The sequence below is a fragment of the Vitis vinifera genome, chromosome 18 (assembly GCF_030704535.1).
Source record: "Vitis vinifera cultivar Pinot Noir 40024 chromosome 18, ASM3070453v1".
NCBI classification, from domain to species: domain Eukaryota; kingdom Viridiplantae; phylum Streptophyta; class Magnoliopsida; order Vitales; family Vitaceae; genus Vitis; species Vitis vinifera.
This window is the reverse complement of record NC_081822.1, coordinates 35,732,168-35,759,276: the sequence shown is the minus strand read 5'-3', so window position 1 is coordinate 35,759,276 and position 27,109 is coordinate 35,732,168. Positions and strand designations below refer to the sequence as shown.

General features: G+C 34.2%; 2 protein-coding genes and 1 pseudogene across 38 annotated transcripts; all 3 read left to right on the top strand.

Moving 5' to 3' along the window:
- Positions 1-101: 101 nt before the first annotated feature.
- Positions 102-6,148, top strand: LOC100246629 (disease resistance protein RUN1-like; annotated as a pseudogene).
- On the top strand, positions 6,081-22,545 carry LOC100241501 (glyceraldehyde-3-phosphate dehydrogenase 1, cytosolic). Of its 37 annotated transcripts, XM_059734405.1 has the most exons (23): positions 6,081-8,898; positions 8,986-9,578; positions 10,942-11,182; positions 11,302-11,444; positions 11,730-11,926; positions 12,112-12,917; positions 13,458-13,539; positions 16,021-16,159; positions 16,966-17,048; positions 17,429-17,528; positions 17,615-17,725; positions 17,820-17,859; positions 18,016-18,102; positions 18,661-18,696; positions 18,786-18,837; positions 18,997-19,056; positions 19,163-19,253; positions 19,440-19,658; positions 19,755-19,864; positions 20,152-20,235; positions 20,329-20,418; positions 21,230-21,401; positions 22,033-22,545. In XM_059734405.1, exons 1-2 carry the CDS (start codon positions 6,088-6,090, stop codon positions 9,538-9,540), a joined length of 3,366 nt encoding a protein of 1,121 aa, XP_059590388.1. In that variant the 5' UTR covers positions 6,081-6,087; the 3' UTR covers positions 9,541-9,578; positions 10,942-11,182; positions 11,302-11,444; positions 11,730-11,926; positions 12,112-12,917; positions 13,458-13,539; positions 16,021-16,159; positions 16,966-17,048; positions 17,429-17,528; positions 17,615-17,725; positions 17,820-17,859; positions 18,016-18,102; positions 18,661-18,696; positions 18,786-18,837; positions 18,997-19,056; positions 19,163-19,253; positions 19,440-19,658; positions 19,755-19,864; positions 20,152-20,235; positions 20,329-20,418; positions 21,230-21,401; positions 22,033-22,545. The 37 variants fall into 37 exon arrangements, 23 of the variants coding, with proteins under 23 accessions (XP_059590388.1, XP_059590389.1, XP_019071940.2 ...); XM_059734406.1 differs by lacking the exon at positions 19,755-19,864 and having other exon boundaries at positions 19,181-19,253; positions 19,440-19,502; XM_019216395.2 differs by lacking the exon at positions 19,755-19,864 and having other exon boundaries at positions 19,440-19,502.
- A 1,036-nt stretch (positions 22,546-23,581) lies between these two features.
- On the top strand, positions 23,582-24,756 carry LOC132253197 (disease resistance protein RPV1-like). Its single transcript, XM_059734720.1, has one exon. The coding sequence runs from the start codon at positions 23,715-23,717 to the stop codon at positions 24,297-24,299; it is 585 nt and encodes a 194-aa protein (XP_059590703.1). The 5' UTR covers positions 23,582-23,714; the 3' UTR covers positions 24,300-24,756.
- Positions 24,757-27,109: the final 2,353 nt, after the last annotated feature.

Sequence of the window (27,109 nt, the reverse complement as noted above, 5' to 3'; positions counted from 1 at the left end):
ACAATGAGAGACAGTGAAAAAATAAAAAAATTTGAAATCCAGAGTCGCAAGTCTCATTATCGAGGCCAGCTGTTGGTTCATGTGACCACACCATGATTCCATCTAAAAGCAATCTGAGAAAATGGGCAGTACTGGCAGCCACACAATTGGAATAGGACAATTTAGCTTGTGGACTCGGAACAATATTTCTATTTCTTCTTCCATGAACTTTCATTCTTTCCTCTTGCCTCCAACCCAATAAAAAGGAAAATTGCTTGCCAGAGGAGAAGAACAGTCATTTGCAACCAAAGACCCTTTCTTTTCGTTCTTAGCCTCCTTGTAACTTTGCCAGATCCAGTCCAGAAATGGCTTCTAGCAGCTCCTTGAAAGCGTCGTCTTCCACTTCTAATTGTGATGGTTATAATTATCATGTGTTCTTGAGTTTTAGAGGTGAAGACACCCGCCAGACTTTCACTGGTCATCTTTATGCTAAGTTGGTTGCACGTGGAATTCACACCTTCAGAGATGATGAAGAACTTGAGAAAGGAGGAGATATCGCATCAGATCTCTCGAGAGCTATCGAAGAATCAAAGATTTTTATTATTATTTTCTCAAAACGCTATGCTGACTCCAAGTGGTGTTTGAATGAACTCGCAAAGATCATGGACTGTAAGAAAGAAAAGGGATCTGTGGTTGTGCCGGTTTTCTACCATGTGGAGCCAACAGATGTACGAAATCAAGGAGGAAGTTTTGAAGATGCATTTTTGGAGCATGCAAAAGATGCAGATCAAGAGAAGAAGAAGACAATAGAAACGTGGAAGAATGCCTTGAAGACAGCAGCCAACCTATCTGGATATCATCTGCAAAATCAGTAACTATATTTCTTTTCACCTCTACTGGATAAATTTTATCCTACTTTAATCATTTTATTTCTTTCTTCAAACCTATCTGGAAACTTACTTCATTCTATCACTATCAAATTTTAAACAAAATAGATGAATTGGTTGAGAAATTCTAAACTGGCCTAAGTTTAAGATTGGACTGAGGCTTTACCGGTCCATTATTGAATTGAATCTACTTAATATTAGATATATTACCCTCCTGCTTTTTCTTTCTATTTGTTTATATGACCCAATGTTTTAAAAACCAGATCGGTGGTCGAACCGGAAAAGTTACTGGTTCACGGTTCACTGGTCGGACCGGCGGTCGAACCGCTATTGAACCGGTGATGTAATAAATAATTAAATATATAATTTATATATTATATAAAATTTAAAATAATTATAAAAATTAAAAATATATAAAATTACAAATTTTAATAATGTTTGATTTTTATATTTGGTATATTAAATTAAATTAAATGATAAAGTTTAATATTTTAAATTTGATTAAATAGAAATATGTAATATTTAAGAAAGAATATATATTTAAGATAAAAAAATTTATAATATTTAATTTTATCTTTTTGTCTTTGTATTTTATTGTTTTAAAATTATTATATTAATTAATTTATATTATTTTTTATAATTATTATATTATTATTATTATAAAAATAAACATGAATTTAAATATTTACATTTTTTTTAAAGATTTTATATGATAAAAATTTGAAATAAAATCAAATTCCGTACGTCCAACCCTCAAGAGGCAATGTTTTCTTCTAATGAGTCTCATTCCCAATCCCACATCGGAAGCACATGAATTTTATGTGCTCCATGTGCTCTATAAATAGCTTCCCACTTGCCTTCAAGTCCAAACAAGCCAGCAAGCTGGGCCTGGAAGCATGGCTCGGAAGCATGGCCCAAGTTGAAGTGTTATTTTAAAATAATAAATGGCAGCAAATTGGGCTTCTGTGGGCATGGCCCATCTAAATTGTTAATTTTATCTTTACATAAGGTCTAGGGATTTGGAAAAGTTCACCGGTCGACGGTTCGACCGGTCGGACCGGCCGGTCCGGTCCGGTTTTTAAAACCATGATATGACCAATTTATTTTATGCAAGATGGAGAAGTTTTTTATTCAAAGTATTTAAAAAAAGAAAAAAGCTGAACTATGAGATTTTATCAATATCTAACATTTAGTATTTTACCCACCATGATTTCATATATATAAACTTCATCATTTTAAGTTTAATAAAATAAAAAAAATGTATAAAGCCTGAAAAATGCACTTATATTAATTTAATTCTTGTGGTTTTACGATTTTCAACCCTTTTTTTATCATTTTTTTTCACATGTACATAAGGTAGCATGACCTTGGATTTCATGGTGAGACCTACAAGTAAATCATTCTTTTATTTTATTAATAAATAGTTGAGATAAATAATTTAATTGTATAAGGACCTAGGGTTGGAGGAAAAATTACTACTAAATATTTGACTAATATTTGATCAATAAAAAAAGTCCAAATAGCTTCATTTATTTTTTTATTTTTTATTTTATCTTTTGCTTCCATTTTAATTTTGTTATTTTATGTTTTTTTTTATATTTTTCTTTTTCTACAAGAAAATTACTACTAAATATTTGACTAATATTTGATCAATAAAAAAGAGTCCAAATGGCTTCATTTATTTATTTATTTATTTTCTTCCATTTCACTTTTCTATTTCATTCTTTTCGTATTTTTTTGTTCTAATTTCATGTGATTATTATTATTACTACTACTACGGTTTATAATACAAATACTATCAATACTACTAATATGATGACTTTGTTATTGTTATTATGATTATTATCATCATTATCATCACTATCATCATCATCATCTTCACTCTAATATATTCAAAATTTAAAGCTTTTTAAGTGCTGAATATTGTAGTTTAATTTAATGAACACTTTTAGTAAGATATTTATTTTAAAGAGTGAAAGTGTAAATGACATGTCTAAACTTTGAACCATTTTTAATGCTAGCTCAAAAGTGTAGTTTACAGGTTGCTTGCATGAAGGATTTTCTCATCTCTTTGGGATCCCTACATCTTATTTGTAGTCTCTATCACCTCTATTACAATTATCTTATGACACCTTGAATGGTCACGTCTCTTTAGAGATCTAGAATTTATAGACACAAGCCCAGTATAATGTTTAACCATTCTATATTGCAAAGACATTTGTGATTGTATTGCCAATGAATTCCATGCTCACTCACTACAAAGATTCTCATGCACCTTCCTTATTATTATTATTTAGAGTCTCAATTTTCTTAGTATTTGTACATAAATTGTTCAAAGACTTGTTCATCCAAAATTGCTACCCTATAATGATCATATTTTTAGTATGATATTATTATTGGATAACCTGTATTGTGATTTAATGATACATTATTTATTTATTATTCTTTACTTTTTTTTTTATATAAAAAGTCTATTCCATTGACCGTTTGGTTAGTTAGCCCTATGCTCAATCCCTAAAAACTCTTACTATATATATTTACTTAATTTACCAACTTTATTCTCATAATGAAAGCATTGTGAATATGAAAGCATGCACTAACAAAAACGAAACTCTATTCTCTTTATTAATTTTCTTTAAGAAGTATTTCAAATCTTCTTCAATTAAATTCAAGGTTTTTAATCAACAAACAAATCATTAAAATAATGGTAAGTTGATAAAACATAGAAACAAGTGAATGAGGAATTTAAAGATCTTTTTTTACTAAATAAAGGGTGAAAGAAAGTTATGTGAGAGCATAGTGGAGTAACAATTCTCTTTAATCAAGAAAGGTATTACTAGATTATGGAACTTGGATGCCAAATTGGAAGCTATCTTGAAGCTTGACATGTGCTTGTGTTATGATTATAGCATCCCTTATCATGAAGTCAAATAATGTTCTATACTAGTCGACTTCAATTTGAACCTTTCAACTAAGTAAGCAACTAAAGTTCACATTTTTCACTTTTTTCTTACTTGAATTAATAGCTAGGAATAATTAGAATGTACTTAAATAAGTAATTCAATATTGATTATATTAAATTAATCAATATTGTTCAAGTTTTTTTCTATTACATTCTATTGTTCAAGTTTCTTTCATATTGATTATATTTGTGACATATTCTAATACCACTTACTTTATGATTAATAGATCTGAGGCAGAGTTTATTCAAGGGATTTTTGAAGATATCGTTATAAGATTGAATCGTACGCCTTTAGATATGGGCTGCAACATAGTTGGAATGGACTTTCATTTGAAGGTGTTAAAATCACTTATAAAAGTTGAGTTGGATGAGGTTCTCATGGTTGGTATCTATGGGATTGGTGGAATTGGCAAAACTACCATCTCTAAGGCTATTTATAATGATATCTCATCTCAATTTGATGGTAGTAGCTTTCTTGGAAATGTTGGGGGGAAATGTGAAGATGGTCTACTTAAATTACAAAAGACACTTCTTCAAGATATCTTAAAGTGTAAAGCGCCAAAATTCAACAATAGTAGCCAAGGAATCAATGTGATAAAGGAAAGGCTTCGATTGAAAAGAGTCCTTATTGTTCTTGATGATGTGGACAACTACATGCAATTAGAAAAATTGGCCGGAAAACATGGTTGGTATGGTGCAAAAAGTATAATCATCATAACAACTAAAGATAAACATTTGTTAGATCAACATGGAGTAAAAGCACTTTATGAGGTGCAAAAGTTGAATCATGAAAAATCTGTTGAACTTTTTAATTTGTGGGCCTTCGAGCAAAATACTCCCAAAATTGGATTTGAAAGCCTTTCAAATAGTGTAGTGGAGTATACTCATGGCCTTCCAATAGCACTTAAAGTTTTGGGTGGCTTTCTCCGTGAGAAGTCAAAAAATGAATGGGAAAGTGAATTGCATAAACTAAAAAAAATACCTGACGGGGAAGTCCAAAGTGTGCTTAAAGTAAGTTATGATAAATTGGATTATACATGTCAACAGATATTCTTGGATATTGCATGTTTTTTCAGAGGAAAAGACAAAGATTTTGTTTCAAGGATATTAGGAAGTTATGCAATGATGGGAATAAAAGTTCTGAATGATAGATGCCTTCTTACTATTTCAAAAAAACAAGTTAGATATGCATGATTTAGTACAACAAATGGGTCAAGAAATTGTTCATCAAGAATGTCTTAAAGAGCCTGGAAACAGGAGTAGACTCTGGGATCCTGATGATGTTGTTAGTGTGTTAACAAGAAATATGGTAAGAGCCAAATGTATTTTGTTTAAGAAATAATATATCTATATAACTTAATTGATTTTCATACATCTTGTGCTTGACTTATTCTTGGCTTTTATTTTTTAGGGGACTCGAGCAATTGAAGGAATATTTGTACCACTTTCTCTCGCAAGTCAGATATCTACAAATTCTTTCACAAAAATGAATAGACTTAGATTGCTAAAAGTCTATTCTTCAAGGTTTTGGATGATAGATTTTGAGAAGATCTTCCCCAAGGACCTCCAGAATCTTGATTTTCCTTATTTTGAGTTAAGATATTTCCATTTTAAGGGATACCCATTCGAATCCTTGCCAACAAATTTTCATGCAAAGAATCTTGTTGAACTTAATTTAAAGCATAGCAGCATAAAACAACTTTGGCAAGGGAATGAGGTATTATTATAATTGTTGTTTCATTAATAATTTTTATAATAATTTTAAAATTTATAAATAAATTATCTACTAAGGCTTTTTATTTTGTTCCAAATTCTTGACAACTTGAAAGTCATCAACCTCAGTTACTCAAGCGATCTTGTTAAAATTTCAGACTTTTCAAGTATGCCAAATTTGGAGATCCTAATTCTAAAAGGTTGTATAAAGTTACTATAAAGGTTTATTTACTACTATGATTATTAAAGTGAGTAACTAATTGTTTTCTTGAATATGACAGGATGCAGCAACCTCGAGAGTCTTCCAAGAAACTTTCATGCAATCAAAGGAAATATGAGTAAGCTAAGAGTGATTGATTTGAGGGAAACAGGTATAAAAGAGCTTCCATCCTCAATTGGACGTCTAAAGGCCCTTCAACACCTAGATTTGTCATATTGCGCAACCTTGCGAATCTTCCGAAGAGCATTTGCAATTTGAGTTCTCTTGAAACTCTCATTGTGCAGGAGTGTTCAAATTTAAAGTGCTTTCCAGAAATCAAAGATGATATGGAAAATCTAAAAAAGCTTGATTTGGGCGAAACAGGTATAAAAAAGCTTCCATCCTCAATTGGACGTCTAAAGGCTCTTCAATACCTAGATTTGTCATTTTGCGAAAACCTTGCGAATCTTCCGAAGAGCATTTGCAATTTGAGCTCTCTTAAAACTCTCATCTTGGATGCCTGTTACAATTTAAAGGGCTTTCCAGAAATCAAAGATGATACGGAAAATCTAAAAAGGCTTTATTTGAGGGCAACAGATATAGAAGAGCTTCCATCCTCAATTGGGCGTCTAAAGGCTCTTCAACACTTAGATTTGTCTTATTGCAAAAACCTAAGGAGTCTTTCGGAGAACATTTTCAATTTGAGCTCTCTTGAAACTCTCATTGTGCGGGAGTGTTCAAATTTAAAGCGCTTTCCAGAAATCAAAGATGATATGGAAAATCTAAAAAGGCTTGATTTGGGGGAAATAGATATAGAAGAGCTTCCATTCTCAGTTGGACGTCTAAAGGCTCTTCAACACCTAGATTTGTCTGGTTGCAAAAGCCTAAGGAGTCTTTCAGAGAGCATTGACAATTTGAGCTCTCTTGAAACTCTCATTGTGCAGGGGTGTTCAAATTTAAAGGGCTTTCCAGAAATCAAAGATGATATGGAAAATCTAAAAAGGCTTGATTTGAGGGAAACAGATATAGAAGAGCTTCCATTCTCAGTTGGACGTCTAAAGGCTCTTCAACACCTAGATTTGTCTGGTTGCAAAAGCCTAAGGAGTCTTTCGGAGAGCATTTGCAATTTGAGCTTTCTTGAAACTCTCATTGTGCAGGGGTGTTCAAATTTAAAGCACTTTCCAGAAATCAAAGATGATATGGAAAATCTAAAAAGGCTTGATTTTAGGGAAACAAGTATAGAAGAGCTTCCATCCTTAATTGGACGTCAAAAGGCTCTTCAACACCTAGATTTGTCTAGTTGCAAAAACCTAAGGAGTCTTTCGGAGAGCATTTTCAATTTGAGCTCTCTTGAAACTCTCATTGTGCGGGGGTGTTCAAATTTAAAGCGCTTTCCAGAAATCAAAGATGATATGGAAAATCTAAAAATGCTTGATTTGAGGGAAACAGGTATAGAAGAGCTTACATCCTCAATTGGACGTCTAAAGGCTCTTCAACGCCTAGATTTGTCTGGTTGCAAAAGCCTAAGGAGTCTTTCGGAGAGCATTTGCAATTTGAGCTCTCTTGAAACTCTCATTGTGCGGGGGTGTTCAAATTTAAAGCGCTTTCCACAAATCAAAGATGATATGGAAAATCTAAAAATGCTTGATTTGAGGGAAACAGGTATAGAAGAGCTTACATCCTCAATTGGACGTCTAAAGGCTCTTCAACGCCTAGATTTGTCTGGTTGCAAAAGCCTAAGGAGTCTTTCGGAGAGCATTTGCAATTTGAGCTCTCTTGAAACTCTCATTGTGCGGGGGTGTTCAAATTTAAAGCGCTTTCCACAAATCAAAGATGATATGGAAAATCTAAAAAGGCTTGATTTTAGGGAAACAAGTATAGAAGAGCTTCCATCCTTAATTGGACGTCAAAAGGCTCTTCAACACCTAGATTTGTCTAGTTGCAAAAACCTAAGGAGTCTTTCGGAGAGCATTTTCAATTTGAGCTTTCTTGAAACTCTCATTGTGCAGGGGTGTTCAAATTTAAAGCGCTTTCCAGAAATCAAAGATGATATGGAAAATCTAAAAAGGCTTGATTTGAGAGAAATATGTATAGAAGAGCTTACATCCTCAATTGGACGTCTAAAGGCTCTTCAACACCTAGATTTGTCTGGTTGCAAAAGCCTAAGGAGTCTTTCGGAGAGCATTTGCAATTTGAGCTCTCTTGAAACTCTCATTGTGCGGGGGTGTTCAAATTTAAAGCGCTTTCCAGAAATCAAAGATGATATGGAAAATCTAAAAATGCTTGATTTGAGGGAAACAAGTATAGAAGAGCTTACATCCTCAATTGGACGTCTAAAGGCTCTTCAACGCCTAGATTTGTCTAGTTGCAAAAGCCTAAGGAGTCTTTCGGAGAGCATTTTCAATTTGAGCTCTCTTGAAACACTTAATGTCGAAAGATGTCCAAAACTGGAGAGATTGGAGGTGAACCTAGTGGGATCTTCAAGATCTTCGGGATCTTCGGATCTAACTTTTTGCTTTCTAAAGCAAAGAGTAATATGGTGGGGCAATCGGAGTTTCTACTCATTCAAACGACACAATGAAGGAAAGGTCCTTAACCATCATGTTTTCTCCCTGTTGTCACTGGTAGAATTATGTGAAAGAAACTCCACATTCATGGAAAGCATAATCTTCAGTGATTGTCTCCATCCATCATCACTGAAAGTACTATCTGTTGGTAACTTTAATACAATGGAACGAGGAATCCTCAGTGATATTTTCCACTATTCTTCATTGAAAACTTTATCTCTTCATAACTGCAATCTAATGGAGGAAGGAATCCTTACGAATGTTTGGAGCTTACCTTTACTGGAAGAATTATCTCTGAGTAACTGCAATCTAAGGGAAGGAGAGATCCTCAATCATATTTGCCACCTGTCATCATTGCTAAAGTTATCTCTGGATGGGAACCATTTTAGTAGAATACCTGCCAACATCATTCAACTTTCTAAACTGAGAACCCTCGACTTGAGTCACTGCCAGAAGCTTGTACAAATTCCAACGCTTCCCCAAAGTTTACGATTTCTTGATGCCCATGGTTGTCCTTGCTTGGAAACTTTATCAAGTCCCTCAAGTTCACTTGGTTTTTCTCTATTCAAATGTTTCAAATCAGCAATTGAGGTATGATTTTCTAGACATTTAACCTTTTTTTTTTTTTTCTTTTTTTATTTTGCGAAAACATAAGATTTACACTAATATTTCTTGCAGGAGTTTGAGTGCCGGTCCTATTGGAGCAAGGAAATCACAATTTTTATTCCTGGAAATAATGGAATTCCGGAGTGGATAAGCCATAAGAAAAAAGGATCTAAAATAGAAACAGAGCTTCCTGTGAATTGGTGGGAGGATAACAACTTTTTGGGATTTGCTGTTTTTGTTCCACTTCACATTGAATCTAAGGAAGATCCTTGTAGTTTGACATGTGAATTGTATTTCCATAATTGCTTAGAATATCCGGAACGTTTTTTCTATGAACTCCGGTTCCTGGATAAACTCTCGTTTGAACGCGGTTATCCCTGTTGCCATAATGGTGGTGAATCAAATAGAGTTTGGGTGGCATATTATCCTAAGGTTGCTATTGAGAATGATTATTGGTCAGATAAATGGATACATTTGAAGGCTTTATTTCATAGTGAACACTCGAAAGTGGAAGAGTGTGGGCTTCATCTTATATATAAAACCGACATCTTAAATACAGATTTCAATGTTAAGAGAAGTCTTGATGATGCAGAGAACCCACACAACAAAAAATCAAGACATCTCTAGTTTTCAACCCAACATACTTTTCTTCACCCTCCTGTAAGGTATGTCTTCTTTCTTTTAATTTACTAGAGGTTAGAATATTTATTTTTAAAATTGTTACATGTCTAATCATTTAAACAAACTGATATTCCGTTTTTGTTTTTTCCCTCTTTCATGGTTTTTTTTTTAATATTATTTTATAATTTGTTTGCTTTTACTTGTCCCAAAATTTCAGGAAAAAAATTGAGATCCCCAATTGTTGGGCTGAAACACCTAAATTCTTTTTGTTTTTGTTGAAAATGTGTTAGGAATTCTCAAAAGCTGATCTTTGGAATGAGTTATTGGAAGGAAATGACCATATTTAGATATTAGAAGTCTTAAGTCCGGAATTTAGAAGGAAAAAATGGAATGCATATATTGATTAACAAAAGGTGAACAAAAAACCTTTGAATTAACTTTATATTTAAGTTTTACAAATTATCATATATTTTTTAAATTTCTTAATTATAGTGTAAGTCAAAGTTGGTTATATCAAGAATTAGTATTTATTTTTCATTTTGGTCTAAGTTTGATCCTAATTATAAATTAATTAGTCACATTTTTCATAGTCTAATGTCTCACTCACATTTTTTATATCTAAACCATATTTTTTGTACTTTACTCATATTCTTTATACTCTAACCATATCTTTTATTCATTGATCATGTTCTTCATCTCATTGTAATTTTTTTTTTTACTTTAATTATATTCTTCACACCCTAATCACAATTTTTGTGTCTAATAATCTTGGTCAGATTTTGTATATGCTAATCACATTTTTGACATTATAATGACATTTTTGTACCCTAATTATATTCTTGTACTTAGGTCACAATTTTCATCTTTTAGTAATCTGATCACATCTTTTAGGTCACACATTATTACTCGCATAGAAATGTAATAATACAGTTATAATTTTGTAGTCTACATACGTTATCTTCCTTAAAAAAAATAATAGACATACAAAAGTGAAAATAAAATTAAACCTAACAAAAATAAAATGAAAAATAAAAATAACTTGTCTTAGATTTTCTTATTTTAGATATTCTTTTAATTTTTTAAAGATGATTTTTGTAGATTTTATTAGCTTATAATTTTAATTTAATTTACCTTTTATTTATTTTTATTATTTTTAATTTAGAAGTGGTAGCAAAAATGCTAATGATGAACCAAAATGAGAATAGTATTTTTTATTTTTTTTTTGAGAAAAAAAACTCTTTGTTCAAATATCGTTTCTATTTTTGTTGTTATATATGGTGTATTTGAAATTATTAGCAAATTCTATAAGAATGCCTTGACTTATAGGTAAATTACCTTTGTTTATTCTTTAAGATGACATGACAAATTTACTAAAAATAGCTTAAATTCTTTACTTTGTTCATATAGATGGTTGTAATTCGCTATGTGATGTGAATTTCTGAGATGATGGATTTGGATTAGTGGATGATCCCCTCATCTAAATGCTGGCTCATGGATTTGTATTGCAAAAGATGCTAATGTTGATGGACAGGAAAGCTATGCCGCCCAAGATGATGAAGAGAATCATATGCATAAATTGTTGGAGTTTCTTTACAAATTTTTTCAATGGATTTTTGTAGAAGACACTGAACATTATCTCAAACTTTTGGTAAGCCACCTTTCTTTCTCTTCTTAGTTTATATTGCCTGGTTAAGTGATTTAAAGAGTTAAAATTCTTAGTTTATATTACTCCACTATACTGAATAGTACTCATCTAAATGGCTTTAGGAGGAGGTGAAGTATTCGCAAATTTCAGTATACAGATATTATTCTCTTGTTTTAGTGGCGATGTGTTATGGAAGCTTTTATCTGACAAGGATGCATACAACTAGTTCTTGTTTTCACTCGATCGGGTTAAAATTCAAAACAATGTGAGTTGGAATGCTGCTTTATTACTTTAGAATATTTGCACATTGGTTTCCTGTAGCCTGGTATACAATTCTGTTTAAACAGTTTGGCTGCACCTCTCTCTCTCTCTCTCTATCCTTAAAATTGAGGGTTTTATCTGAAGTTGATAATTAGTATCAAATTGCTTGCCTTTGATGAGAACCTCAAGGCCTTTGTATGAAGATTGGCACCACAAATTTCTTTGAATTGGGTTTTTGATCTTGTCATTATTGATCACTTGACTTCGGTTTTCATTTTCTTTTATGTAGAATTGTGTTCTATGTGATGGCCTGAGGAGACAACCTTTTGAAGGAGCTCATTTGGTTTGGGATGATAAGAAAAGAGGAAGAGATAACATATGGCAAAAGTGAGGGTTAAAGGTCTTACGGAAGCGCAACTTAAAGCCATCAGCTTGAGATTTAGCTGAATTGAATCAAGAAGAGGATCCCTTTACACGCCTTGACTGGTTGGTTCCAATACCTTTAGTTGCTCTGTTTTTCTCAGCAACCAAACAACATATTTTAGTTACTGTTATTATTTTTACTACTATTATTTAGGATAATTTTGGATTTCGAAATAGTTTTCAATTTTCTTTGTTCAAATGCTTCATGTCAGTTAATGAAAACACAAGATTTACACTATTTCTTGCAGGAGTTTGAATGCGGATAATGGATCAAGGAAATCCAAATTGTTATTCCAGGAAATAATGGAATTCCAGAGTGGATAAGCCAACAGAAAAAAAGATCTGAAATAACAATAGAGCCTCCTATGGATTGGTACTAGAATAACGACTTCTTGGGAGTTGCCTTATGCTCTGTTTATGTTCCTTTTCATATTGAATCAGAGGAAGATCCTTGTAGTTTAGAATGTGAATTGAATTTCCATGGTCATCAATTTGAATTTGTATATGATCTACCATCTAACTTCTGGTCCATGGGTGGTTCCTCATCTAAATGTTGGCCTGTGGATGATCTCTTGTTTGAATGCGGTTATTCCTGCTGCCATAATGGTGGTGAATCAAATCAAGTTTGGGTGGCATATTATCCTAAGGTTGCTATTAAAAATGAGTATTGGTCAAATGAATGGAAGCTTTTGAAGGCTTCATTGCATGGTTTCATTGCTGGTAAACTAGTGAAAGTGGAAGAGTGTGGGTTCCATCTTTTATATATGCCCAAAACTGTCAACAGAACCATCCCACGAGATACAAATATAAAAGGCGTCAAACACAATCATGCAGCAATGACACAGTACCTTGATGTGCAGAGAAGCTTTGGCACCAAATTAGTACTTGAAGGTGCTAATGTTAATGCATAGAGAGAGAAGTTGTGACGACACATAAAGTACAGGCCGCGCCCATTCTCCAATGGCGCCTATATGCACAAGTGGTTGGAGGTTCTTTGCAAATTTGTCCAATGGATATGCTGCAGAAGATATTAAACATTCATCTCAAGCTTTTGGTAAGCCGCCTTTCTTATCAACAGGCCCAAATTCTTTCTAATGATTTTCATTTTTTTCATTTTATTTTTAATTTTTTTTCCTAGCTACTCTATTTTGAAAGTCCAATTATACACTACAAGAAACATAAGATATGGTGACAGTTTTAGTAGGGGTCTAAAAGTCCCCAACTAAAGATTATATACAGGATCAATAATATTCCACCCGCATCTAAATATACAAGCATGAGCAGGAAATTTTCCTCGGGAAAAATCTACAGTGAAGACCACTATCATTACCGTGCTTAAAAGGATAGTGAGTTTCCTTGTGGATGCAGTCATGTACAGGCTGCTTTCTCCTGCATCTAATCCGCATGAACCTCGCTGCTGCAATATATCCCATTTTAAAACCTCAGCCAAAAACCCCTCTCTATGCCTCTCCATAGCCAAACTCTTAATGTCAGGCCTTTCTCCTTGGACCCTTTCTTTCTCCTTGCTTTGCTTTGCTTATTTTTCACATTTCCTTATTTTGATTTTCTCAAGTGCCCATTGTCTTTGTTTCAGCCCAATACTAAGCCCTAAGGTATGAGGATCTGCTGATTTGAAGGGTTTTGTAGGATTCGATTTGCTAATTTCAATTCTTAAGGTATGTTTTGATTTCATGCCTACGATTCAATGAAATCTTATTTACAAAGTATCATGCCCAAGGATTCAATTTGCAACATGGTAAGAAATAAAATCTTCTCGTTTTGTTTATCTACTATAATGTTTCTGTTCTCCACTTTCTCGAATCATGGTGTATGTTTGGATGACTGGATTTAGAACATGGATAATGTGTTCCCCTGATTTTTCCAGTCGGTTTTGTTTAGTTGATTTTTGTTTCATGGATGATGTGTTCACAGTAGCCTTGGGGAAATAGAGAGATACACTTTCAGTGTTGATGCGGTGTGTGTTTTTTAGACTTGCGAATCTGATTATGGTTGGTTGAGTTGTAGATCTGATTGCATAATCTAAATTCTGCGATTTAAATAATCACGCTAGCATTGTGATTAGTAGATTTCATGGATATGGATTTTGGCCTTAGGGAAACTTTGTGGATCTGATTGAAAGTGATACATTTAGAATCATTTCTACCACCAAAGAAGCCTAATTAGTCTAAAGCTCAGATATACAGATATCTGATTTCCCTTTTCTTTTTATTTGCTACCACCAAATATTTAGTAGTGATAGTGGTAAAGTAGAAGATGTAATAGAAAGTTGTGGACATGAGTGGTTGTGGTGGGTTCATTGTGTCTGGATGCCTCCTGCTTGGTTTGATTTGTTTTGTTTTGGGGGCCAACACCGCTCAATTGCAATGCACTACTCTGCTTCCTTGCTTGAGGCCCAATCATAGGGAATCTCAGATCCCAGCACCTGCTCATCACTAGTTTCTGTTTTTCTGTTCTCTCTCTCTTTTTTTTTTTTTTTTGGGGGCAGTAGGAGCTTTTGTCTCCCTCTCCAAATGAAACTCAACTAAAAAATTTTACACAATGGAAATGGGTCATAAAGGTAGAATAATATGGAAATGGGTCATAAAGGTAGAATAATAAATAAGCTTTGTTTCCAAGAGCATCACAAAGAAACTCAGTGAGCAGATTATGACAACCATTAGTCCCAAGGTTTTCAATTTTCAGGTAGGTGATGGATATCAGCATTCACTCCCATCAACTGGTGGGATGGCTCTAAGTGGCAACCATAATAAGCCTTTTCCCTTTTCCTCTTTTCCTTGTAATGCATTAACTCTCAGGGATTGTGAGAGATGATTAGGAATTATGAGACAACTCAGAAAACCCAGGTTTGCCTTGAAGGACAAGGCACCCATCCAGATTCCAGATGTATTTCGGTCTGTTCACTGAGTGATATATACGAGAGTTCAAATCACTACTATTCTGAGACATAAAAATTAAATTGTGTAGGCACTAAAATAAAAAAGAATTAACATATTAATGCATTATTGGGCAATCTCTGGTTTAACAGAATACAAGAAGACTGTCTCACTCAAAGCCAACAAGAAGATTGCTGACTCATCATTGAAATTCCATTATAAACATAGACAGCTAGCAAGGATGACCACCAAAAACATATACATTTCCAAGAATTCATTTCAACCACCAACACTGCTAGGAAAATATAACGTCCAGAAAATTCTTCCTCCCCATTAAGGCTAGAGGGAAAACCAATTTCAAGGCAACCAACCACCTCAATTATTCAGAGAAAATGCTAGAATAGTGGACATAAATTTGAAGGGAAAGTTGTGATGGTTCTTTCTAAATTCTTCCAAGACATGAAGAGCCAGCAAAGCACATTGGAATTGATATATCCATTTGTTGTGTGGAAAATTTTCCCCCTTTAAGACTGTAGCCACTATGAATGATTTTTTAATTTACAAGGTAATGAAGGCAGGATGCAGAAACTATCTCCTGCGGTCCCACCAGTCTGGAGCTTTCAACCTTCGGCTTCTATGTACATCAAGGTTGGCCCTGGGAAGCTTGTGCTTTACCTGTCTCCATAGCATATCAATATTGTCTCCTTTCTTTAGGGGTACTGGAATTCATAGTGATGAGAGATGTACTTTAGATGCCTCCACATTTCAGCCCATCTCTCTTTGGGAATTTGCCGGAGCTGCCCTATCATGTAACCTGGTTCCAATGCCTCTCTATCAGAGAAGAAAATTGAGAACTGTGTGTAGTCAATCCCATCTTCATAGGGGAGTTCAATTTGGGTGCTCACAATTGAATAAACAGCCATAATACTCCCTTCAAAAATTGAACTTTCAGCAAATGACTATACTAAAGATCAGGATTATTTTACAATTTTTTGGTGATAGTTTAAGAGGGTTGAGAGTATGTAAAAATGATGTAGTTGTGGCTGGTGGCATGGAAAGTATGTCTAATGCGCCTAAATACCTAGTAGATGCAACGTTAGCTTTTTGGGTCATGTGATCAATTTTGTCTATTGAGTTGCTTGCTTAGTTTAACATGATTCTCAGTATGTGAACAAAGCATGTTGGGCCAGTACATATTGTTGCCGTTCTTACTAATAGGGAGAAGTGTCTATGTATCTAAGCTGACTCTGAGCTTATAAACAGAAATGGATCTCGATTAGGCCATGATACTACTGTTGATGGTATGGCCAAAGATGGCCTCTGGGATGTTTACAACGATTTTGGAATGGCAATTTGTGCAGAAATATGTGCTGATCAGCATAAGATAACAAGAGAACAACAGGTAACAGTTTGGAATGATTAGTCTGTTGAGAAATTTTCCTCAATGTTTTTTACCCACTAGTTGTTTGGAACTTAAATGAAATTTACCAAGTAGGGTTGAAAATTGTACTGTGATTAGTTTGTATCTTCTTCTACTTTTTCAATCTTCGGTCTAATTTCATTTGAGTGGACATGTCTAACGAACTCTTGGTGAAACCATGCATCACAAGAACAACAAGTGAACACAAATTAAAATAACAGTACTGCTTGCAAGAGTGATTTATGTGTTGACTATCACACATCATTTTTTCTTAAAGTTACTGTAAATGGCTTTGAAAATACTAATCGGGTCCATGTGACTTTGCCATCTGCACTTGTTGATAAGGATGAAGGTCTAGGAAAGGTAAATATTATTTATGGGCATAGGGATTCACGTACATCATCTGAAATATAAATTTCTTATTCATACATGTAATTTGGGAAAAGTTGTTGACGCCACTCTTCCATTTGCAACTGGTTATTGATATAAGCAATCCTGTGCCGTTCTCTTCATTTTATTTACTTTGCCTAATATGTCGAATCATTCTTCAATTTTTCTATCAAGCCATTTCAATCTTCATCAATTAAAAGGGGCCTGGGCATTGCTGTAATGTAATGGGTAATTTGATGTATGAAAACAAATATATAGGATCTAATCACCAAATGGTATTAGTCAGATCATCTTTAACCCAGTAATTACCTTACCTGTCATGAAACAAATTCATGTTCTGGGTTCTCAATACCATCTATTTTCCTTGCTTTCTAAGATATCCATTTCCATCTTGACAGTTTGATGCTGCAAAACTAAGGAAACTTTGACCAAGTTTCAAGGATGGGGGTTCAGTTACTGCAGGGAATGCTTCTAGCATAAGGTATGTGTGTGTGTGTGCTCTCACATGCTTGCCTTGTCCTTAAGAGTCTCAAACACCTGATCTTGTTGTAGCATGTGAGATGAACAATTGAATTTCCCAACCATCTGGGCCAAATGAGAAACTCTTGCCAGATTCTTTATATAGGGCTTCACTTTGAAAATAAATAACTAAATTCATATCTAAACACCTAAGTTAGGGGCATATACTTTTTTGTTAACCCACTAAAGAGATAGTGATTCTTTTAGTTCATCAGATTTTAGTTAAACCCATATATTGCTTTGATAGATTTCTGTTGTATATTTCTATGTAACCAAGCATGTCAACCCATGAGGTGTTGCCAATCATTTCACTGTAAGTTGGTGCTATTCGCTTGTGGACAGTGATGGTGCGGCTGCATTAGTGCTAGTGACTGGTAAGAAGGCAGTTGAGCTTAGAGTCCAAGTGATTGCTAAGATTGCAGGATATGGTGATGCTGCTCAGGTACTGTTAAAAAGTTAACTTATATTTGTCTCGATCTTGATATGACCACAGATGACTTGATACTAAAACATGATTGGCTTGGGCAGGCACCTGAGTTGTTTACAACTACCCCAGCCCTTGCAATTCCAAAAGCTATTTCTAATGCTGGCCTGAAGGCTTCTCAAATTGATTACTATGAAATAAACAAGGCTTTCGCCGTAAGGATTTATTCTTGTGCTTGTTATACTTCTACCATCTCTTTTATCAAGTAACAGTTTATGCTAATTTTATGATCTCATTTGCTTTCTGCAGGTTGTAGCTCTTGCTAATTAAAAGTTGCGGTCTTGATCCTGTGAGTGTTTTGGTTCACCGTCTCAACTTTTTTTTTTTTTAACCTATAGTGACTTACTATACATTGAATTTGTTTACTTCAGTTTTGTACAATTTTATTTTCCTGAGCATTTTCATATTTCTGCCTCTATAAGCATGTGCTCTTTTGTGGATTCAGGAAAAGGTCAATGTTCATGGTGGATCTATATCTTTGGGACATCCAATAGGTTGCAGTGGTGCTCGTATCTTGGTCACATTGTTAGGGGTATATTCATGGCAGCTTATCTTGGTTCTGCATAAGCTAAAAGATTTTTTTCAATACAATTAAATACTTCCTTGACATGCAATTCTCTCTCAAACCTCTGATTTTCTTCTTTTCTGTATTGAAAACCATGTGGGAGATTAAGGTAATCTCTGGAAATGTGGGGAGACATTAATCACACTACTAAAAAAGTGAGATATAGTCGCGTAATTTTAGGAAGGGTCGACAACATCCGCAACTAAAAAGTATATATATAATCTCACAGCTACGCAAGTCGCAGTTGCAGAGTGGTTCCCACCAGACATATAGTTTGCAGGATTAATTGGATGCTGCTATAAACATCCTATAGCTGTGGGATAAAATTGGCCGCTACCATATATGGCCCAGGACGCCACCAGACCGCTACCATAAAACCCATATATAAATTGCAACATTTCTCTCCTGCTTGCCCTCGTTGCCAAACCCACTTCTCTCCCGTTCACCTTTGATTGCCAAACCCATTTCCTCTTTCATCATTGTCGGTACCGAACTCATTGTTTTTTTTTTTTTCTCTTGTAATAGCTGGATGATTCTTCAGGCATTGTGGGATGCGGCTTGGTATTTTTTTCTTTCAACATTGCCACTTTGTTTTATTTTTTATTTTTTCGATTTCACTCTATTATTTTCTACCTTATGGTTTTCTCTAGGGTTTTGAATTGCTAGGGTTTCAAGTTACCAGAGGATTTGGTGGCTTTTCAGGTATGACTTCTCCATTTTTTTGTCCACTCATTACTGTAGAAGTTTCGATTTGGAGGTTTTCTAGCTGATTTTTCTTCCTTTCTTATGGATTGAGATAATCTCTTAAGTTTGATGATTTCTCAAAGATGTTGTTGGTGTAATTTGAAGCCCTAAATGTAGGTATGAAAATTCCACCTGAGGGTGCCCCAAAAGGCTTTACTGGTGTTTTAGACAGGAAAGGTATGAAGATCATCCACCTACTTGGATATCGTTGTATTTTAGACGAAAAGACTTCTCCATATGAAAATTCATTTCTCAAGGATCTTTAACTCATTCCTGTGCTTAGGTAACCCCTGATTTACAGATTCTAGATGGTGGAGAATAGATAGGCCTGAATCATTTTAGGCCCGTAAAACCCTTGGGACCTAGTGACACTGGTAGGTTTATATGGTTTTTCTATTTTTTGCCCCAATTTTGTAGGAATTATGTTCTATCCTATGGCTTCTATTTTGGAACCAAAGGATTTATTTACCTTTTAGGTCTAATTCAAATCCATTCATTTATAGGTGTTGAAAATTTTTCATTTTTGAGAAGATGTGCTTCTGGGTATTTATTGTGTGCAGTTTATCTTGGAGAAGCTGCATCTATCAGTTGCAATTTGCTCTTACAGGAGGAGCAAGTTACAGGTATGTTTCCTCTTGATTCTTTCATCCTCTGTTCCCATATATTTGTGTTCCTAGGTCATGTTTCAGGATGAATCTATGTCGATATGGTACTCTGGCAAAAAAGTGAAACAACTTAAACTAAGCAATGTTTCAAGAATTATTCTTGGACAGTGTACTGTAAGTTTCTATAAATCGGAACAAGAGATAACTTTTAGACCATTCTTGAATTCAAACTTACATCTTGTTCTTATGTTTTCCATTCTGTTGTTGTAGTTCATCCAAATCTCTCTCTCCATTCATATCTACTCTTGAGTTAAGGCCTCAACCTTTCAATATATGCCACCGATTTTGAGGATGGTTTCTTCTTGAAAGTTGCTGCTAGAGTAAATTTTGTTGCTCCATAACTACTCTTCAATGTTTATTAGCATTACTTATAGTTAGTTCCACAATAATATGACTAATATATATGTTTGTGTTTGTGAGAGTTTTTTCATATATACAAATGGATCTAGAAGGAATTTTTTTTCTTTTTGAATTTCTATCATATTCTGATTTGGATTTATTTATTTCTTTTTCTTGGCTGGTTGCACCTTCTGATTTGCAAGAAAAGAGGATGAAAAAGAATAACTCGAGATATTCTTATTAATTTAACCATCTGATTCTCTTTCAGGGCGGAATATGAGGGAAATTTGAAGGAAATCCTTGGTTACACTAAGGATGATGTGGTATCAAGTGACTTTATCGGGGACCGCAGGTGAGGCAAATCTTGCAATATCTTTATTCTTCCTCGTCTTCAATACTTTTCTTATTTTGCAAGTGAATTGTATAATCACTTGCCCTTTGGCAGGTCGAGTATTTTTTATGCCAAGGCTGGAATTGCTCTGAATGACAACTTTATCAAGTTGGTCTCTTGGTATGATAATGAATGGGTTTACAGGTAATTTTCACTGAATGTTCATAATTTAAGCCGCTGGTTATAAATAATGAATATATTGTTAAATGAACTTCCTATGTGCTGCTCAGCTTCTTTTTTTGATGATTCAAATATGTAAATGTAAATCGATCACACCTGCATCATTGTTCAAGTAGCATTTTCTGAATACCTACAAAAAGTTGGTTAGCTACAAGGTCAGCTTGCCTGGGATGTGTTAGTTTATACCTTTGGAACAAACAAGTAGAATCCAATTTGCATTCCAGTTATGGGGATTAACACCATTGGAAAATAACGCCTATTTCTTTGGCAAAGTTGAGGGCCATAGCATATGGGCTGGGGGTTTGAATTTTTCTGACATAATATGCAACTAGTTTTCATATAATGTTAGGGGCAATCATAGATTTTCATGATTTTGGCAGTTAAGTGCCAATGTCCATGAATGTCTGGAGTGTGGTGGGACTCCAGGAGAAGGTGTTGCGAAGTGAAGAGGCCATGCAACTCCTCTTTGCAGTTGACAAGGAGGGAGTTATCTTTGGCATCTCAGGAATGTATGCTTAGGCGAGAAGACAAAAATAGAGTTAAAGGAAATTGAACCCTCAATGAATTATGAGGAGAAATAGGGAGGGAGTGGAAGATGTGGGCTGAAAAGGGAGTGGTCAAGATGTTCCAATCCCTACAGTTAAAATCATTAAATCCTATTAAAATTTGGAACCTGTTTCCAGCTGTTCTACATCACTGTGAGGTTTTTCAAAGCAGTGATTTTACTGTTGTTGAAATTAAAAAATAACATAGCTTTTCTATTTATGTCTTTCAGTTGGTTAAGAAGAGGATGGAACAGTCCAGTGATAATAGTTGGAGCAGAAGATAAGGAGTACCAATTGACTATAGAGGACATTGATTTGAGTTTTGTGTTCATGTACATTCTGTAACAGAGGAGGATGTTAAAGGAAAAGCTCAGTATAAACATACAGATTTTGTAAAAGCAGGTATGAGGTAGATGAAATTTGTGTTACATATTCTAATAGATCTGTGGAGTTACGATTTTGCAGACATGCTTGCATGCTATTGTAACTGTTTCTAAACCTTATCTGGTTTTAGAAAACACATGAGATATCTTGTTGGAATGGTGTTCTCTTGTCAACAGATCATCATATCCATTAACGTTACTGTGTTTTGACTCATTCTTGAAAAAGTGTGCAACAAGTTGACTGTAGCCATTAGTTTAGTGCTAGCATTTTAATGCCAGCATTACTGATTTGGGGAGTTAGGTTTATACTTTTATACTGGATCTCGTAGGAACTTTTATTGGGATGTGCAGAATCATGAAGTTGTATGCAATATGCAACATTTGAAGCTCTATATATGGTTATCTGACAATTGTTTCAAAACAGAACACCTGATTAATCCAGTACTGGTACTCCATTTTCAATTGAAAAACTGGGATTTCCACCAGAATGGAATTAAGTACTTTATATTGTGTTTCTTTTATCTCTATCTGCTACTCCTGTATCTGTCATTGATCAATCCATGTGTGATATTCTGCATCATCTTTACTAGTGGAATCAGAATCAAAGCTGTGTACTGAAAAAAATATTTGCTTTCCTGTTTTTTTGGCAGTGGTGCTGAAGATGCTGCTGAATTGTCCATTAAAGGTGTTCAACTTGAACACCGGAAGGTTCAACCTGGAAACATATCAATTCTTGGATACTGTTAAGAAACACTATGGCATCCGCATTGAATGCATGTTTCCAGATGCTGTTGAAGTTCAGGGCTTGGTGAGGAAAGTGAGACCCCACCTTCTAGCTGGGAAAATTTAATTTGTAAACGTCAAGTCTCATTGATGTTGGTTTCAACTGTAGTATGTAATTGTTGCAATAGTAATGCAAAGCAAGTACAAACATGACAACTTGAACTCTCAAGGACAGTCAATGACCCAAAATAGCAGAGTCAATCAACTTTAGTTGTTGATATGTTGTATTGTTCATTGTGCTTAAATTCTGAAAAACTTATTATAATAGCCGGTTTGTAACCTGTGAAGTGAGATGGCGGTACACTGAAACTAAGTCTGCATATCTGCACAGACATTTTATATAAAAAAACCACAAAGTAACTTGTGGAACTCTACAGCCACCATTTAATGTTTGACCATAAGATGCTTACAGCAGCGGAAAACAGGTGCTATATTGCTTTATATACCTTTTGGTGGAGGGAATTAAACTGCCACAACTATATCCGGAAGCTTCAGTTGCACCCTCCTTTTGGCTGCTGCCTTGTCTTTCAAACTATAATAGGGGAAATAACACTAGCCGCAACCATATACTATGTTTGCTCCAGCTTTGTGGCGGTCAACTTCAATTGCAACAATATGATATGGTTGCATTTATTTTTATTTTTGGCTGGGGCTGTTGGTTAGATAAATTACAGATAATCTAGGAACACAAGTTTTCTTCACTTTTGGTTAGATAAATTATTGAAATGTTTAAAAAAAAGGTCTTAGATGATATTTGTTTTCTTTATTTAATTTTAAATATAAGTTAAAACTAAATAATATTTAATAGTGTCAAGTATTAAGTTACGTATTTTTTTAATATTTTATTTTTATTAAATATTAAGAAATAAATAAAAATCAACAAATTATTTTTATTATTTAGTAAGAGTAAAATATTTTTATTTTTTAAAAGGGAAGTTGAGTGCATGCAACACCCAAATGAAAACAGAAGAAAAGTGAAAAAGTGGCAAGAAAAACAGACGCAAGGTATACAGAAGTCTTTTCTTTGCCCGCTGGCCCCGCTCAGCTCGTTCAAAGAGAACTGAATGATAATAAAAGAGAAAGGCAACAGGGAAAATTGAAGAAAAATGGCATTGCAGTAATGATGACAAAAGCAAAAGTAAAAAAGAGAACGTGAAGCCGTACATTAAAAAATTGACAGTTACCTTTCAATTCCATTCATGGCTTGAAGAATACACTGAAAAGTGCAAGAACCAAATGCTGATCATTGAATTGAATGGCCTACCTGTGAGACAACAAAACAAAAGCAAAAAGTGATAAAAGAAAAGCAAATGTAAGAATGAGAGAATCTCTTTCTTTCGGCACTGGGAATGCTGTCCTTCTTTCCTATCTACCAAACTACAAATATTGAAGTTGCTTAGGAAGGTCAGTGGAAGCCACTTAATTACCTCCCCAGCTTTTTACTAAGAAACAGTTTATGTATTAAGCAAAGTTTGCTTGCTACATATCCTCAAGTCACAAGAGAAATCAAGCCTCACACCCTCTTGTGATTTTGAAACAAAAACCAACCATGCCTTTCATAAATTCCCTAATAGCTTCCATAATTGCGTTCCTAAGTTTTCTAATACCCTTTTCATCATCATCTTCATCTTCATCTTCTTCTTCTTCCTCTGCTACGACTACTACTAATTCCATCCCTCAAAAGAACTATGATGTTTTCTTGAGTTTTGGAGGCGAAGACACCCGCTATAATTTCACTGATCACCTCTACCAAGCTTTGCTTAAGAGAGGCAATCGCACCTTCAGAGATGATAAACTTAAGAGAGGAGAAGAGATTGGGTCAGAACTCTTCAAAGTCATTGAAAGATCAAGGTTTTCCGTAATCGTTTTCTCTAAAAACTATGCTGATTCAAGATGGTGTTTAAATGAGCTTGTTAAGATCATGGAGTGCAGGAAAGAAATGGGACAAATCGTCCTCTCAATTTTCTACCATGTTGGTCCATCCCATGTACGAAAGCAAACAGGAAGTTTTGGAGAAGCCTTTAAGAATTATAAAGAAGATACAAAAGAGAAGAAAGAGATGGTGCAAAGGTGGAGGGGTGCATTGACAGAGGCAGCCAATCTATCAGGAGAGCATGTGAAAGATGATGGGTAAGTTTTCAAGGCTTGTTGAGATCGCCAATTGGTTGAAGATCAATGTTGGGCTGCGAGACCAGAAGATTCTGTTAAAGCTTGCACAACTATACACTACATTTGTCTTTATGGGAAGATTTCTCCATCACCCTCTCTTTCTTTCATAATGTCAGAGGATACCTCCTTGGAGAGGCAGTTTGTTTTGCCACCTCCCACGATACCAATATAAAAGGCATCAAGTACAATCATGCAGCATGCAGCAAAGACACGGTACCTTGATGTGCAGAGAAGCTGTGGCACCAAATCAGTACTTGATGCTGATGTTAATGCACAGAGAAGCTGTGACGACATACAATGTATGGGCAACAACCATTCTCCAATGGATACAATAACACAAAATATTAATGATAATGTTGTTGATGCCCAAGATGATGAAGAGGACCAAATGCACAAGTGAATGGAGCTTCTTAATTTGCAAATTTGTTCAATGGATATGCTGTAGAAGATGCTAAACATTCATCTCAAGCTTTTGGTAAGCCACCTCTCTTTTGGTAAGCTCTTGCTAAGTGATTTAACGGGCTTAAATTCTTTCCAATGATTTTCATTACTTTTTCTTCTCTTATTTTTTTTCCTAGCTACCCTATTTTGAAAGTCCAAGGCCTCCATTAAGTCTAAAATCCGAATTTTGTTTTATTAAAAAAAATCACATCTATTAGGACTTGTTTTTGGGTATTTTTAGGTTCAGCTTGATTGCATTGTTAATTTCAAAATACTAAACATTGAGTTAAATAAGTTATAGAGGAAATTACACATTAGCCTTGAACTTGAATGGTTAAGTCATGGAAGTTCTAACTAAATAAAATATTTCAAGTCAATTTTGAATTGTGATTAAAGTCTTACCTATTTGAACTCGCATTTTATTCAATTTTGTACTCTATATTTCTTGGTCTCAAAAGGAGATAAGAGTCTCAAAGTAAGAATGAGTAATCAAATTAGGCGGGGAAGAACATTTCAATTTCAAATATTTTGCTTTAGAATATTTTGAGAGGTTGTTCTAGGTTCTTAGGTGTTCCAAATGAGTTAAAAATTAAATTATGATATTGATTTCATGAACCAAAGTTGTTTGGATTGATTTTTTTTAGTTTAAAAGTTATCATTTCTAAAGCATTAGTTATTCTATTAAACCAATTTAAAACAGAAAATTAAATAATGTAATGCATTAGTCGTGGGTATAGTTGATGTCTAGAAGGAATATATCAAGCTCAAGCAATTGAAGGTGAACAGCTCAAATGACTTGAAGGCCCAAACTCAATTGGTCACGCATGCATCCTTATGCATTGAGGCAAGTAAGATGTTTCAAGTAAATTTTCAATTTTGATTAAACTCTTAATCAATTTATAGTCACACTCCACTTAATTTTATAAAGGGAAGGAGGAATCTTAACTTAAGAATAAACTATCAAATTCAAGAGAAGACGAACATCTCAACTGCAAAATTTTCCTTTCAAATGTTTTAGTAGAGGAATTCATCTTGACCCAATGCAATGAGTTGAAGATAAAATTATGGTATTGATTTTGCTAAATTTATACTTTTTTGAATCCATTTCTCATTCACAAGTTAACAATAATAGATGTATATATGTTTGTTTGTTTATATACATATTTCAAATTTTTTAGACATGATTTAAGTATGAATTAAATATGATTTCAAGTGTGATTCAAAATATTCTTGATTATTTGTAATATACTCATTATGCAAATTTTTATAAAATTGATATATACATATATATATATTATAACTTCTTTTCTTCTATGTCCATAGGGTTAATCATGTTATTATGAAAAAGCATTAATTAATTACCCAATATGTAAATAATATTTAAATAAAGTGAATAAAAGTTAAAACCATACCACTATGTTTGAATGCATTTACAAAAATAAGACATCAATAAAAATTGAATTCTTTTAATTTGGAGAGGACCTTGAGGTTTTGTTAGCCAATTAAGTAAAATCATGAATGTGTCTACATCTAGATTTTCTTGTGTTACAATTTAATCACAAAAAAGATTGTCCTAAACTTTATTAATTCTCATGATCAATCAAAAGATAAATTCTAGTGCTAAAGCTGATAATTTACCATTTCTCAATTTCATGTCAATAATAGTTTCTCTCTTGCTTAAGCTTAGTATTGTACATCAGTGGTTAGCTTTCCAAGCTCATCACGCCTCTTAAAAAAACCTAGTAAGTCTTCTAGTACCTTCGGTTTGCAAAGGCCTTATGATTTGCCAATCTGTAAAGGTAATAAGAATTCTCAAACCCTGATGAGTTATTTTTTGATTCAGAAAGTACTTTGAGTATTATTATACTCTGTTTTTTTTGTTCGATCCTTACATTTTAGCATGCTTGAGAGTACACTACTGCATTATATTGAATAATATTCATCTAAATGGCTTTAGGGGGAGGGTGAAGCATTCTCAAATTGAGGTATACAAATTTTGTTATCCTTTTTTACAATTTCTAATAATTCTCTTATTTTAATCAATCTTTTTAGTAGTGATTGTTGATGGCAAAGTTCCACTGCTACAATAGTCGTCACCAGCAACGGGATCTCGATCAACGCGTTACAGTGAATCCTTCTTCCTCCTGCAAAAAAGATGTCCGGATGGGTTGTCCGGACACACCTTCCGATGATTAAGTTAGTATTTTGGAAGCTGTTTGGAAAATAAGGTTTTCCTTTGGGAGTGTGGCTCCGTGATTTTTGTCAAGGATGTTTATCCCTCAGTAGGATGTTTATCCTTTGTTGCTTATCTTTTTTGGCTTATGGCCTCCAGAA